This window comes from Gossypium hirsutum, chromosome D02 (genome assembly GCF_007990345.1).
Source record: "Gossypium hirsutum isolate 1008001.06 chromosome D02, Gossypium_hirsutum_v2.1, whole genome shotgun sequence".
NCBI lineage: Eukaryota > Viridiplantae > Streptophyta > Magnoliopsida > Malvales > Malvaceae > Gossypium > Gossypium hirsutum.
In genome coordinates, this window is record NC_053438.1 from 67,422,959 (window position 1) to 67,438,252 (window position 15,294).

Below are 15,294 nucleotides of genomic sequence, written 5' to 3' on the forward strand. Positions count from 1 at the left end.
TTGACTTCTTGATGTTGTAACTCTCATCTACGAACCTACGATGCCGCCATAACAAAACGACATTAGTAAAATACATGACAATAGTATTTACCTTAGTAGCATCATCCATGATGCCTTTGGCACAGAAGTATTGCTCCATTCTTCTTAAGAAACTATTCACATCCTTTGTGAACCTCATCCCATTGAACTCTTTCAGCTTTGAAACATCTACCTTAGGCTTGAGTGCCCCAACCAACACCCCATTACCCAAAGTAGCTTTGCAGATATTGTGCTATCCCTTGAGCTCCTCAATCTGTTCCTTCAAGGCCGATACTATAGTCTCGAAAGCATCATTCTTCTCAATCGACTCACCCACAACGGTGTTGAGAACCCCTTGCATCACATCCATACTATCACTAAGGGCCTTTGCTATTTGATCCTTAACTTAGTCTTGCCTCGATTCCAACTCTGTGGCACGCCCATCAACTTCCTCAAAGGTCTTTTTCACGTCACCCATAGAGCCCTCAAGTTTAGCTACCCTGCCATCTAAATTTGACAACATATCCCTTGAGTTGTTAGCTTTCTTGCCCCTCCCACAGGTCTCTATTGACTTAACTTACTTGTCTACTCCTTTTAACATCTCGATCGACACCTTTGTACATTGACTTTGATACCGCGCGACCTTAGGTGATTTCTTTACTTCAAATTTTCCTAAGTCAGTCTAACTCTCGAAAAGTGAGAATTCTCTCGAAAATTCTCTAAGCCACTAAAAAATATAGCCGAAATAAACTTGAAACGAAAGAGCAATGAGAGAATTGAAAAAGCTACAAGAAAGTAATGTACACCAAGTGTTTGAGTAAATACTCTCAAATATATTTTTTAACTATCAATGGGATGATTACAAATGAAGGGGAATGAGGGCTCTATTTATAGTTGAACTCCCCTAGATCCAACGGTACAAATTGATTTACATCGATGACTAAGATTAATGCCTATTTACAAGATGAGAGTCCTAATAGATTTAAACTCTATACGTCTTTATCCATTAGTATTTACATTAGTTACCCTAGTAACTTTAGTTTTACTGGAGAGTTTTACTAGGCCACCAAGGTTTCAAGTAGATGAGCTTTTTCATGGGGTCCACGAGTTGGGCCAGTTCAAGAGGGTCAAATGAGTCTCATTTAATAAGTTGGCCTCTATGGGACATTCTGTGTGCAATGGTCACGGGCTTTTATCTACGACTGTGACAACTATGTTTGCATGACTCGTATGCTTTGATATATTGAAAGCTTGAGTTAAAAATAACTAAAAAGTCGAAAGCTAGTATGTTGAGTATACGAATTTTACATGACATAACTTTATTTATAATAGTGAACTTCATATCCCGATAAAAGGAGAAATTATATCCTCTCATTAGCATTACATGAGAGATGAAAAAGTAATGTGGCCATGAGTTATTTGTCTAGAATATATAATTTAATTATTATTTGTTAGTAATTGACTTTTCTTAAATGTGGATGTAATTATTACCATGAGATAAAAATAGGATCATATTGGGTGAGCAAATTTATCCCCCAAAATTAATGATATCTTATGAGGGTAACACACCGTGACAAGGTCATTGGACAAACACTTATTAAGTTGCTTTCGTAATGATATATAATAAATGAGAGTGCAATCATGGTACTTTAGTAGAATGATTCCATGATTAAATAATGTTGTAATCAATAGATGAATAACCAGAACTTAGTTACAAATTATTTGAACCCTAATTATATATGTTGAATCGGTCCCTCCACTAGCTCGATATAACTCGAAATGGATTGCATGTAAATTCAATAATATGAAATGAATGAAAACGATAAATAAGAGAAAAAGATTGTATGCATCATTATATACAGAGAATGCGTTTTCTTGCTAAGTACAAAAGATGACTTAAAGATTAAAATATTTTATTCAAATTATTATTTAGTTTATTGTAATTAAATAATCAAAGGTCGAAGTGATAATTAAATTAATTAGTCATCATAGTTTTATTGAATATGGCAATTAAATATATTTCCTCATAGATTTTAATACGTTAAAGTTGTCATGACTTTAACGAAATTAGAATTTGATTGGGAAAATAATTTAATTGAGTAAATTAATTAATTAATTAATTAATATTTTGAAATTAGAAAATATAGTTATTGGATTGGATAAATGATAAGTGTTGGTCTAAAGTTTAGATAATGCATATAATTGTGTTCAATATATGAGATAAGCCCAATGGCCTACCTCATATGAGAGGGGTGGCAAGCCCTAGTTCACCAGAGGGCATGTCGCCCTTGTACCTTTTGCCTATAAATAAGAACTATGAGATGACCTAAAATTACACAAGACACAATCAATTGAGTGCCATTGTTCTATAAAAAAATAGTGGTAATTTACTTAGATTAATTTCTATCTTTTGCTAAGCTCAAAAGTTTTTTAGTTACCATAGAAAAAAATAACTTTTTTTTATTGAAAGTTAATAAAAGTTTTTCATTTTTTGCATTAAACCAGAATTTCTAATAATTGGTATTAATCCAGGTTATGCTGTGTTTATATTATAACAAGATACGTAATTTATTTATCTCTCATTGTTTGATTAGACAAAATAAGCAGTGACATTCTTAAATTATATGCATGTTTTGAATTGTTATGTATGTGAATGAACGTATGATTTTTATTTTATATTTGTTATAAAGTAATTTTGCCAAAAGTTCTGATTTTTTATAACTTAAACTTTTTTGTGAAACCCAAAAAAGCAAGGTGACCGCCAACCCAACTAAACTTAAACTAAATGAAGAACACATGGCTGACCAATGGTTCGCTGATGACGGCAGTGGTAAACATTGATGGTTAAATTTGTTAAATTTTTTATATTTATGATCAAATTAATAGAATGTGTAAACATCGAAAGGCTAAATTTGTAAGTAAACCAATAAAAAAATTTCACGTCAACTTTCCGTCACTCAACTAACAAAAACTAATAGGAGAATGACTAAAATATTTAATTTCGAAAAGTTTAGTAAATAAAACGAAAAATTTAATAATTGTATGACCAAAATAGAACAAAGTCAATAATTTAGTAACCACTTTTACACTTTACTCTAAAACTAGTGATGTTGCTATTTTAAAATTGTTAGGATTAAATTACTCTGAATTTGGAGGGACTAATTTGCTAAATATATAAATTGAGAGGGATGGAACAGGTGGTTTACCTTTTCCATTGCAACAAAGAAAAAAACATTGTGGGTTGGGGTTTTGGCCATTTGAAGCAAGGATTATAAGTTGCTGCTTGCTCAGAGTCTTGAACTCTAAAACCAAAAACTTCCATTTGCTCAATGGCCTCCATTGCTTCATCATCATCATCATCATCATCATCATCTTCTTCTTTTACCTTCACCGCTTCCTCCCCATTCCTCTCTCGTCCCAAACTTGGTACCCATCCCTTCCCTCCTGCTCTCTTGTCAATCCCTCGTTTGACCCCAAGAAAAACACCCAACTTATCCCTATCTCTCACCACTGCGGCGGCGACCTCCAAGTCCGGCGGCGAAAATGCGGTCCCCTCGAAAAACCCAAAAGAGACCAAGAAAGAAGTAGTTGAAGAAGAGGAAGTGGAGGTGGAGGAGGAACTGCCCTGGATTCAAGAGAAGGCATTGGACCTTGTTGAGTTCACTGGTTCTGTTACTCAAGCCATCCCTGGACCCAGAGTCGGCACAAGCTCTTTGCCTTGGATTCTTGCTGTTCCTTTGGCTTATGCTGGTATCACTTTTGTCATTGCTTTTGTCAAAACCGTTAAGAAATTCACTTCTCCCAGGCACCAAAGAAAGAAATTGGTTAGTTAGACTTAAACCGCGGTTTCTTTTCTTTTTTAATCTTAAATTGATTGTTTTCCAAGTTATTAATCTGGGTTCTTGATGTGGATTTTGAAATTGGAATTGAATTTGCATACTTCTTCAATTGTTTTTACACTAATAGGGAATGGATTTTTAGGTTAATAAAAATGCAATGCTTTGCAAATCCATCGATGAGTTGTTTCAGCAAGGAAGTGATGCAGTAGATAATTCAGCATTGAAGGGATTAGTGCAAAAGGTGAGACCCATTACCCTTCAACCTATATATATATATAGAGAGAGAGAGAGAGAGAGAGTAGTCAAGAATGGAACCCAAAAGCTAAGTTGCTCGGACTTTTTATTTTTCTTGAACTACTCGTGTCCGTTTGACCAATATCTTGATATGGGTCTCCAAAGACTCTTCAAATAAATACATGAAAATCTTGGAAATAGTCGAACATATTAGCGTCCGACACTCACTCTCGTGTCCGCATAGGCATTATCTGTTCCTATATTCCTACTGAAATTTCTGTATTGTCTTGCTTTTACTGCTTAATTGAGTCCTGCTGATTTCAACTCTTCATAGACCCTCCTCATATTAGTATATAGATTCATGTTGAAAAGGGGAAGATAAATTCATCTTCAATTTAGTCTTGCTTGTAGTGCTTAATTGAGTCCTACAGATTTCAACTCTCCAAACATTTAATTGGCAAAGAATCATTACATTAGGACTTTGTTATTTAGCTTGTTCTATTTATTTATTTATACATGCACGCACGTGCGGACATTTTTTTGTTGTTATTTCAATGCATAATATGCATGCTATTTGTGTTTTAATATCAATTGCTAATCCATATCCAGACAGGTTTTAGTGTGGAGGAGATTCTGCGCAAGTATATTAGGTATTCGTTGAATGAGAAGCCATGGAGTGCAGATTTGATTTCCAGCTTGATCCAGCTCAGGAAAGCTTCAATGCTTGATGATTCTCAGATTGCTGAAATTTTAAATGATATCTCAAGACGGATCGTGCGCGAAAAAGGCAACTTTTAGTACTGCAGCTTTCCTTGTTGTGTGATATATAATATATTAATGCTCTAGTTATATATAATATATAGTGATATATGATAATATATTGATATTTGCTACGGTCCCCCCCCCCTCTTTTTTTTTTGTGTGTGTCTGATAACCTAGAATGATTTACAACATGGGTGATTGTGGTAGTTATTTCTAAAAATTGTTTTTAAAATTGCTGATATCGTATTCCTCGTTGCAATGAAGTCATCCAATACATATACTCCTGGAATTGATGGTGGTCATATGAATTTGTTTTATCATAAAGGTGTTACTGATTTAATGGAGTGTTGGTTTAGGATTCAAAGTTGCTTTTGAGACCTTTTTTTATCATTCTGTGAGCTTCTATGTGATTTATCTCCCTGGAAGTGTTTTGTATCCAACACTGATAATCTTTCTTTACTGTTCAGGCCCAGTTGTCATGGACATGTCAGGGTTTACAGAAAAGGGATTTAAGAGGAAACTTGCCGTGCAGGGCCTTTTTGGGAAGGTTTTATATCTATCTGAGGTGTGTTGTTGAACGGATAGCTTTATATCCTCTTTACTAGTGCCATCTTCTCTCTGGATTTCGTGTGCTTTATATCATCGTCTTATTTGCGTCTTTGATGATATTTTATTTGTTTTGCAATTGATAATAGCCACTTCAGTCCTTTTAAAAACATTTTGATGAATTATTTTGTAGTTTTGCAGGCTTATAGACAATAGGTTTTATATCTATCTGACACATTTTTGGACTCTTTAAATGTATAAAAAAAGATAGAAGAAAAACCGAATATGCCTGTGTAGGATACATACCTATATTCGATGATCCCACCCGAGTTTGAGTAACTTAGGGCTCTCAAATGTTTTGGGTTAAGTATGAGTTGATCTATATATCAAGTAGTCTAATAAATGGATGGTAGTCTTAAAATCGACTATTATTAAGAACCAAACCATGAATCTTGAATGCAATAAGGAGAATGAAAAACGATCATCTTGCAGCAAACAAGTATGTGGCATTTTCATTGTCAGCTACTCTGGTTTTCTACATTCAGAGTAACCATTTAAATTGATTATTTTTTTGTGATACTTTTGTGCAGTTGCTGGAGTTCTGCTCAAGGGATAGCTCCTTGATTGTGAAGGAAATATTCGGGGTTACAGAGTAAGACTCTCTATTCAACTTTCTGTCTTCATTTTAGCTCTCACAAAAATTATATGTGGGTGACAGAAAATACTAGCAGATGATGTGTTTCATATTGTTTTGCAACTCAAAAGGAAAAAGAAGACTTATACCGTATACCCTGTACGAAATAGTTAATTGTTCTCACCCTCTATTTCAGTGAGGACGCGGACAAGCTCCGGCTACACACTTTCTCCGAAGCTGGGGATATGGATTCGCTTGAGAAGATGGTTGACGGTTCCAATTCCGAAGATTCCCATGAAGATTCAGCTGATGCTGTTTGATGCCATAATAACGAAATTATAATCACCAAAGATTTTGAGGAATACCCAGGGTTTGATCTCCACCCAGAAACTTACACCCTCAATAAATGTTAATGAGCAATGTTTTTTTCCGGGATTACTTGAAGTTCAAAATTTTGATGAGTTGGTCCCTTATATGGTAAAGCTCAATTTGTATACTGTTCAATTATTGTGTAATTGTTGTGATAGTTTTGTATGTTGAAATTAGAATTTGAGATTTGAACGTATATTAATCGTAGAGTTATAAAGAGTTGATCAGCCATTCAGCAGGATGGTATTTTTTTAGGTCGAGTTGAGGTTTTGTTTTGACTTTCACGAGAGTTTGAGTGCTTAAGGCGGGGTTAAGAGAGCGGGGACATTTACAGCCACCCTATCAATTGGACGAGGTAGCATAGATGCCATTGATGCTATTTAAGGGTTTGGATTCAAACCCTGGCAATGACAAGTGATTACCATTTCGTTGGTGGGCAATTAGATACCATGCATGGTCTTTCTCGATGATGCGATTATGTTTTGTGAATTCAAGCCCCAAGTAACTCTTCAAGTACTCGAGCAGTTGAGCTCTCGACGAAACTGGAACTATCGAACCTTTGAGAGATCTATCACTTCCGGACAAAAAATACTTCAAAACTTGACTCGATAATAGCTAAATCAAAGTTTTTTATGGAGAAATTGGAGTGAGTGCATTTGTTTTTGTTATTAGGTTTCAGACATTTAAGTTACAACTAGCCAACTACCAAACTTTAACAGAACCGAACCCACGCAAGCAAAACAAAACAAGTTGGCTTATGTTTTAGCGTAGGGCGGACAAAACAAAGCAAGCCCCTGAATTGAATCCTCTTTATGTATACTTTTTTAACATCCGCTTAGCTTCCCAACATTTTCAATTTTCAATTTCCTATTTTGTTGTTGAAAATCTGAAAATAAAAAAATGTCGGTATCAATGTCAAAACCTTCAATCTCAGCTTCAATCCCCATTCCAAGACCTCGTAAACCCTCCTCATTTTCACAACTCAAAATCCGATGCGAATCTTTAGATTCAGCGTCGAAAATTGATGTCAAAAGACCGCAATCCTCTTCGTTATCGGCGGCTGGGAAGCTGATGGATTCGGATACCAAAAACGGGTCATACCCGGGTGGTATGGGTCCTTTTACGGGCAGAGACCCTAACGTGAAGAAGCCGGAGTGGCTGAGGCAGAAGGCTCCGCAAGGGCTGAGGTTTGACGAGGTTAAACAATCTCTCTCGCGCTTGAAACTCAATACTGTTTGTGAGGAAGCTCAGTGCCCCAACATTGGAGAGGTAATTTTCCCTTCTTTTTTTTTTCTACTTTTGCGATTGATTAGGAAGTATTTTTAAGCTGAAATTTGAGAGCTAATTTATAACACCAGTAGTTGCTGCCAACGGTAGATGTGAAAATTTTTCTATCGTATTCGATCATACTCAAAATCCAATTAATTTTGATTTGGATTTTCTGCATTATAAAAGACCAAATTAAAGTATTCAACATAGTTGATGGACTGAAACCATAATTAGACCCCTGTTTTTAACTGTTAAAAGTAATCAATTTTGCTGGACAGTGTTGGAATGGAGGTGGGGATGGCATTGCGACTGCAACGATAATGGTGCTTGGGGACACTTGCACCCGAGGTTGTCGGTTCTGTGCGGTTAAAACCAGCAGGAACCCGCCACCGCCTGACCCCATGGAGCCAGAAAATACAGCTCAGGCCATTGCCAGTTGGGGGTAAGCTTTAAAAAAAAGTTTTTTTTTTTGCTTTCTTTTATTACTTGCCTTGTTTAGCTTCTATTGTTTAACAATGATTATGCTTGATATTCATATTTCATGCCACACATTGATACACCTATTCATTGTTTATCAATGGCGACAAAGATCCGTTGGCCGCTGCATTTCCTAGGCTTACATCCTGTAGTCCATCGATTATTCATATCTGAATAGTTATATTATAATTTATGATTCTGTGCTGTTGTATCTGCAGTGTGGATTATATTGTTTTGACTAGCGTAGATCGTGATGACTTACCTGATGGTGGGAGTGGACATTTTGCTAAGACTGTCCAAGCTATGAAGGTTGTATATCTAACTCACTATAGCTTTCAGCTGCTTTTGCTCTTTATTTTTTATTGTGTATTTTCGAGGAAGAGATTGGAATGTAAATGCTGGGTTTTTACATGATTACGTGCAGAACCTCAAGCCAGACATCATGGTTGAATGTTTAACTTCTGATTTTCGAGGCGATTTGAAAGCTGTAGACACTCTGGTACATTCAGGATTAGATGTCTTTGCACATAACATTGAAACAGTGAAACGGCTGCAAAGAATTGTCAGGGATCCACGGGCCGGGTAAGTACATTCGTTCAATCCACTTCAACCATGTAGATGTTATGTAATTGTTACTTGAATTACATGTTTTTCAATCATTTATCGAGGATAAAAAACTGGTATGCTTGTACGAGCTAGTTAAGAGTTTACTTTGTTTAACATTGCAGGTATGAGCAGAGTTTGTCAGTTCTAAGACATGCAAAGGTGAGCAAAGAAGGAATGATAACAAAGTCTTCAATAATGCTTGGCCTTGGTGAAACTGATGATGAGTTAAAGGAAGCCCTGGCTGATCTGAGGGCTATAGATGTTGACATTCTTACACTTGGGCAATATCTACAGGTATGTTTTTATATGCAAAGATATCTAGCTTAGGTGCCCGAGTATTGGGACTTTGGCTGTGTTAGTTTGAATCCTGCCTGTGACAAACCATTAGTCCGGGTGATCTAGCAATGTTTTCCCGTGATTAGTTGATAGTGATTTTTATGTTGGGTGAAAGATTGTTCATGATTAGTGTGTTGTTCTCGAGTTAATTGATGTTCCTCTCGTAGCTCAAGTTGTCCTTTTCATGGTTTCATTAACCTTGTTGTCATGTTGAAACACATGTTTAATTTTACCACTTCTCTTGCATTGACTATCCTGCCTTGGTCAATGTTTGTAATAGTTCAAGTTATTACTTCACGAGCTATCAATATCAGCATTATAATTGATGTGGATTGGAGAAGAAAACAGCAACAATTAAAAAGAATTAGGGCTGAACAAACGAATTGTAAAGAAGATGGAACTCTAGAAAACTTAAGTTATAGAAAACCCCTAGTTTTTCTATTAATTCAAACGAAATAATCAGAATAATTAATTATGGCTGTAAAGCCTACAACTTATTTATATACGATTTCTTTCTTGCAAGTAAGGTTTCTAGGCTTTCTTGCAAATAAAGTTTTATTCCTATCCCTAGCTTTAAACCCTAAATATACTTAACAACCCTAGCCGTCTATGATATATCTCATACTTAAAATAAATATTATACGATAAAACTGTCATAATAAAATAAAAATAAAACTCCTGCGTCATTCTCCTTGGCTTGGAAAATCGGCTCTGGTAAGAAAAAACTTTCACCACTTCAGCATAATTTTCTTGATCAGCTCTTTTCAGTCTCTACTTCATGCAATTGTCCTGGATCGTATCAACAGTTTGAAAAGCTTCTCCACGGGTAATAACTAAAGCATGATTCTGGTTTTTATGTTTTTCTTCTCCTAACTTTGTATGCCCATGCAACTTCATTCCATAGGTTTCCTGGTCAAGGTTATCAGCAGCTTTAATCATTACAGAATAGTAAACTATCTGATCTCTTCCAAATTCTTGAAGTGCAAGAATGAAAATTTCAGGTGCCTGTTCTCCTGGCATTCTGACAAGACTATAAACATCTTCTATGCTCGAACCTTGATCACCAACCTTCTGAATTTCAGTGCAAACAGCCTTGACCAACTCAAGATGAAAGTGACTGCCTTGTCCTTCATCAGAAGGGTGTGACAATAGGTTCTTGTAACTAGCCATAGCTTCCTGAGGTGACTCACCAGACTTCGATGATATGCTAACATTCTTTCTAAACTCAAGCATTTCCTTCATCTGATCCAAATTAGTTAAACTTTAACCATTCAAAAGCTCAGGATTTTATGTCTCCTCATCTTTGAACAATTCTAAAGCATTGGATGTGGGGAATCTTGTGCTATATACGGATACCATGATACTAAGAAAGTCCTTTTCTTGTCGTGAAACAAATTCATCTTGCGCGATGGATTTTAGTTTCTCAGCCCTATCCACATCATAGAGTTCAGTATCCTCAGATCTACGTTTCAATCTTCTCAACTTTGTAGCTCCACCCACACCTTCATCTGGTAAGCATGGAAAAAGAAGAACTGCACCAGAGCAAACCAGTGAAAATACATGGAAAATATCACCACATTGCAAGTCTGCAGTCACATTACTTCCCCCTTCCATGAGAATTTTTCCTCCATGAATCCAAGCAGAAAAATTAACTGCTCTTTTTCTTGCATTGCAAGGAATTGGAGACTTGGACATATTGTGCAAAAACTGTTGAGAAAGTACAAACAGTTGACCACAAGTGCTGCCAGTCACGATTTCTTGGGATTCTTTTGTAAAAGAGGCAGCGTGAGAGAGGACGGATGATTTATCAGATGATGCACTAAGAACGCATGATATGAATGCAATGATGAGAGAAAAAAGAAGCCCATGTATGGTCTGATGTTTTAAGGTGTCATTGCCCCTCCGACACCATTTAAATTAACCTTCAATGTCCAGATGCCTTGCTTTCAACACATGTCGCACATGATCTCTCGGACATTCCATGTCTATGAGTTACGTTCAACACTAGTTACACTTGATCTCTCGAAGTATGATCCATTACTTTCGGCTAGATCATTAGCTTGGCTCAATATTTTTACATTGAAGAAATCTCCAGACTCATCAAAACAAATTCCATCAGAATGTTGATTCTGTATTACTAACAGCTGTGCATCGGATGCATTTTTACTAATAGCTACATACTCCTTGTAAAGGGCATTTCCTTGACATGGTTGGAATCAATTGATTGAAACGCCTTCTTTAGCTGATTAGGTTGTGTAATCGGTGTAACAGAAACAGAAGCCAAAAAAGAGAATGAAAATAGCGCTTCAGCAGCTGTAGCAACTTTAGCAATAGCATCTGGCTGCTATCATTTCTTGCAATCCCTCTTGAGGCTGAATATAATCACCCCTGATTACAGATAACTTAGGGTAGCTAGCTACAAAGTCATCCAGCTTATGATCAAGCCAGTGTAATGGTGGAAGTACTTTCCCCAAACTAATTGGGGATGTTGAGATGATTTGAATTCTGCCACCAGTTGGAATTGCGCGAACTATGCATGCCAACAATGACCTTTTATCAAGATATTAGTCGGCCCAATTGAAACTGACTTTTCACGTGAAATAGCATTAGCACCTGTTGTTCCACTGAAATTATTAGATTGCTCATGATTGTTCATGTTCTGAATAGTTACTTCTGCATTTAAAGTAGCTGTTACATCAGTTGCATGCTGTTTTGCAATGTCTAGTCGTCTACCCACCGCACTCATTATCCGCATAGATGCGCTTGGTGTTTTTAACAACTCATAAAGGCCATCTCATGTCTTAAAAGTTGTCTCAGAGAAAAAACGAACTAGACCAAAATCTTCAAATGGGTAATTGTTGTCCGGATGCAAGGAAAACAATCACGTGAAATTATCAACAAAAAGTCCTCATTCGTTTCATCCACTAGCAATGGACTTTCTTTCGAAATCAGTGGAGCTCGATTTCAGCGACAACTTACATGTTGATTGTAGGTATTTTTTCTTCAAAAGATTGTTATCCCCTTCACACTATGACTTGCTTTCAAACTTCCCCACTTTTTCTTGAGTTCAGCATTGAATTCTCTCTCAACAGAATCTGTTTCAATTGTAGAAACTGAATCAGTTCTTTTTACTCCAAAATCATCGAATGTTGTGTCCTTTGACATGTCTAGGAGATTTCCAATTCGCCTCCAATCCTCCCCTTCTTTTAAGGTTGTGGCTGTCAATGTATGAACAACCAAAGATTTTCCATTGATTGGATATATCTCAACTTCTTCACTTTCTTTAGGATATACATCATAGATCAGTTCTAACATATCATAATCTTTCTCTTCTACATGCATCTTGCAAAGAGAATAATCAACTTCGACATTGATTCCGCTCTCGTTTAATTGAGGGGAATGTATCGACCCCTCCTTTAATCCACCTCGTACCACTAGCTTTGCAGGTCCAGCATCATGAAAGACGTTTTCTTCATCACCAAAATTAAATATATCAGCGAGACTACCTTCCGGTATGTGAAACTGGTTGTGGGCACCTTTCAGAATCCCCATCAGGGTTCCCTTTTGTTCCTTTCGCAGCCAAGCATAAACTGCACGCGACAATTCTTCAATCACACGTAGTGCAGCCAATTCTGTTTCTTGACACTAATTTTGTCTTCCTCGACCACTAATGTGTCCAACCATGGCTTAATAGCAGACCCTAAGATTGATGTGGATTGGGGAAGAAAACAGCAACAATTAAAAAGAATGAGTGCTGAACAAACGAATAGGAAAGATGGAACTCTAGAAAACTTAGGTTATAGAAAACCGCTAGTTTTTCTATTAATTCAAAGTAAATAATCTGAATAATAATTATGGCTGTGAAGCGTACAACTTATTTATATCGGATTTCTTTCTTGCAAGTAAAGTTTCTAGGCTTTCTTTCAAATAAAGTTTTATTCCTAACCCTATCTTTAAACCCTAAATATACTTGGTAATCCTAACCGTCTATGATATATCTCATACTTAAAATAAATATTATAAGCATCATAATCACCGACTCCTTGCAACTCATCTTGGAATGGAAGTATTAACTTTAAATGTATTCATATTTCTGCAGCCTACACCACTCCATTTGACCGTCAAAGAATATGTTACGCCCGAAAAGTTTGCTCTCTGGAAGGAATACGGGGAATCGATTGGATTTCGTTATGTAGCTAGTGGTCCCTTGGTAAGCTCTTTGTAATTCATTGCTTTGGATTGTACTAGTTTTTCATGGATTTCAATCACGCCATTGAATGAACTTAAAAAGCGGACTTTTACACACCAGAATGAAGTAGCCAGAGAGAAACTCCCTGTCCTAATTAAATCAGTTTGAGTTTCTCCGAAATTGGCTACATAATCGAAATTTCACTACCAGCCTACCATTCATCACTTCGCGAGTAGAGACACTGTTTCTCATTCACTCATTCCTACCCTTTTTTGTTATATTAACTTCTGCTAAAGCACTTATACATATTTGGACATGAACTTCCTTGTTGCAGGTTCGATCATCGTATAGGGCAGGGGAGCTCTTTGTTAAGTCCATGGTGAAAGAAAGGGCTAACAACACTACAGCTTCAACCAATTGACGTTTCGGCCTTTATTCTGAACTTCCAAGTTGTGGCCATATATTTTCATTTTTATACGAGGATTTTTTTTTTCATTTAACGCTGTATTTTTAAGATTAAATTGAATTGTTGCAGCTGCTAAAATCTTAAAGTGAAAAGACTTGTATGGGACCCAAAATGAAAAAAAGGAGCGAACAAGAGATTATTATTGGTTAGAGACTTGATTAAGAAAACACCCTAGTAAAATTGTTTAAATGTGTATAAAATAACCCTATATATATTGTTCAAGTTCCAACAAGAGTTATGCTAAGATAATTCTTACAGCACGTTTGGTTCGCTGTATTGAATTAGAGGTGTAATGGAATAGAGGTGTAATAGCAAATCAACTGTTTGGTTGAATGTAATGGAATAGAGGCGTAATAGTAATCCTGTGTTTGGTTGAATGTAATAGAGGTGTAATAGCATAATGGAAAAAACTAAAATGACTAGAATACCTTTAGCATAAATTTGTTTTGGTAAATGATTATTGTTATTGTTATTTAAATTTTAATAAGATTATTATTATCAATAATAAATAATTTAATCATATTTAAACATAATTATTATTAAATATATTTTAATTAAAATATATAATTTAATAAAATTCTTAATAATTAGTAGAAATTTGTTTTGGTAAATTATTATTGTTATTGTTATTTAAATTTTAATAAGATTATTAATATCAATAATAAATAATTTAATCATATTTAAACATAATTATTATTAAATATATTATAATTAAAATATATAATTTAATATAATTCTTAATAATTAATATTCTTATATGAATTTAGTCAAACCATAATATATGATACTGTAAAATATAAATTAACATAATTATTATTAAATATATTATAATTAAAATATATAATTTTAAAAAATTCTTAATAATTAATATTCTTATATGAATTTACTCAAATCATAATATATGATACTATAAAATAAAATTTGAAATAATTAATATTAAATATATTTTAATTAAAATATATAATTTAATAAAATTTAAAATAATTATAACTAATAAATTATATTTTATGAATTTGTATAATTTAAAATGATAATTATTACATATAATTTAATAATAATATATAATTTCATAAAATTCTTGATAATAAATTTTCTAATATGAATTTATACAATTTAAAATAATTAATATTAAATATAATTTAATAGTGATATATAATTTTATAAAATTCTTAATAATAAAATGTTCTTATATGAATTTACTAAAATCAATATATAACTTGAGAATTATATTCTGCATAAACATAATTAACTTATATTAAGAAAATGTTAGATGAAAATGAAATTGTACATCATAATCCATATGTTATATAGTTTTACAACATCAAAAAGTTTGAACATTGATATTGAATGGTAAGAAAGAAATCTTCTGACCCATTCCAATCGGGCAACAGAAGGTAAACTAAAGAAAACGATCATTTGAGTTGGATGATCGGGAATTTTACTCAAAGCATCATACCGCTGATCGTCGGTTAAACCTTCAATTGACCATAAGGCTGAATATAAATTTGAAGCTCTCTCTTCCATATTTTGATGTTCTTCTGATTTCTGC

At 34.7% G+C, this 15,294-nt stretch overlaps 2 protein-coding genes across 2 annotated transcripts; both read left to right on the top strand.

Moving 5' to 3' along the window:
• Nucleotides 1-3,222: 3,222 nt before the first annotated feature.
• On the top strand, nucleotides 3,223-6,598 carry LOC107909000 (uncharacterized). Its single transcript, XM_016836350.2, has 6 exons — nucleotides 3,223-3,842; nucleotides 4,000-4,098; nucleotides 4,701-4,878; nucleotides 5,321-5,418; nucleotides 5,990-6,051; nucleotides 6,230-6,598. The coding sequence occupies exons 1-6, from the start codon at nucleotides 3,348-3,350 to the stop codon at nucleotides 6,351-6,353; spliced, it is 1,056 nt and encodes a 351-aa protein (XP_016691839.1). The 5' UTR covers nucleotides 3,223-3,347; the 3' UTR covers nucleotides 6,354-6,598.
• A 51-nt stretch (nucleotides 6,599-6,649) lies between these two features.
• On the top strand, nucleotides 6,650-14,005 carry LOC107908999 (lipoyl synthase 1, chloroplastic). The gene is made up of 7 exons (XM_016836349.2): nucleotides 6,650-7,671; nucleotides 7,950-8,113; nucleotides 8,367-8,457; nucleotides 8,573-8,730; nucleotides 8,877-9,048; nucleotides 13,190-13,300; nucleotides 13,614-14,005. Exons 1-7 carry the CDS (start codon nucleotides 7,303-7,305, stop codon nucleotides 13,698-13,700), a joined length of 1,152 nt encoding a protein of 383 aa, XP_016691838.1. The 5' UTR covers nucleotides 6,650-7,302; the 3' UTR covers nucleotides 13,701-14,005.
• The last annotated feature ends 1,289 nt before the right edge of the window (nucleotides 14,006-15,294 follow it).

Excerpts from the sequence above, each read along its gene's own strand:
- LOC107909000 (XM_016836350.2), top strand. The coding sequence starts at position 3,348 with ATGGCCTCCATTGCTTCATCATCATCATCATCATCATCATCATCTTCT. Across the intron at positions 4,099-4,700 it reads TGAAGGGATTAGTGCAAAAG|ACAGGTTTTAGTGTGGAGGA; the intron begins GTGAGACCCATT and ends ATCCATATCCAG. Across the intron at positions 6,052-6,229 it reads GAAATATTCGGGGTTACAGA|TGAGGACGCGGACAAGCTCC; the intron begins GTAAGACTCTCT and ends CCTCTATTTCAG.
- LOC107908999 (XM_016836349.2), top strand. The coding sequence starts at position 7,303 with ATGTCGGTATCAATGTCAAAACCTTCAATCTCAGCTTCAATCCCCATT. Across the intron at positions 8,114-8,366 it reads CAGGCCATTGCCAGTTGGGG|TGTGGATTATATTGTTTTGA; the intron begins GTAAGCTTTAAA and ends TTGTATCTGCAG. Across the intron at positions 8,731-8,876 it reads GTCAGGGATCCACGGGCCGG|GTATGAGCAGAGTTTGTCAG; the intron begins GTAAGTACATTC and ends TTAACATTGCAG.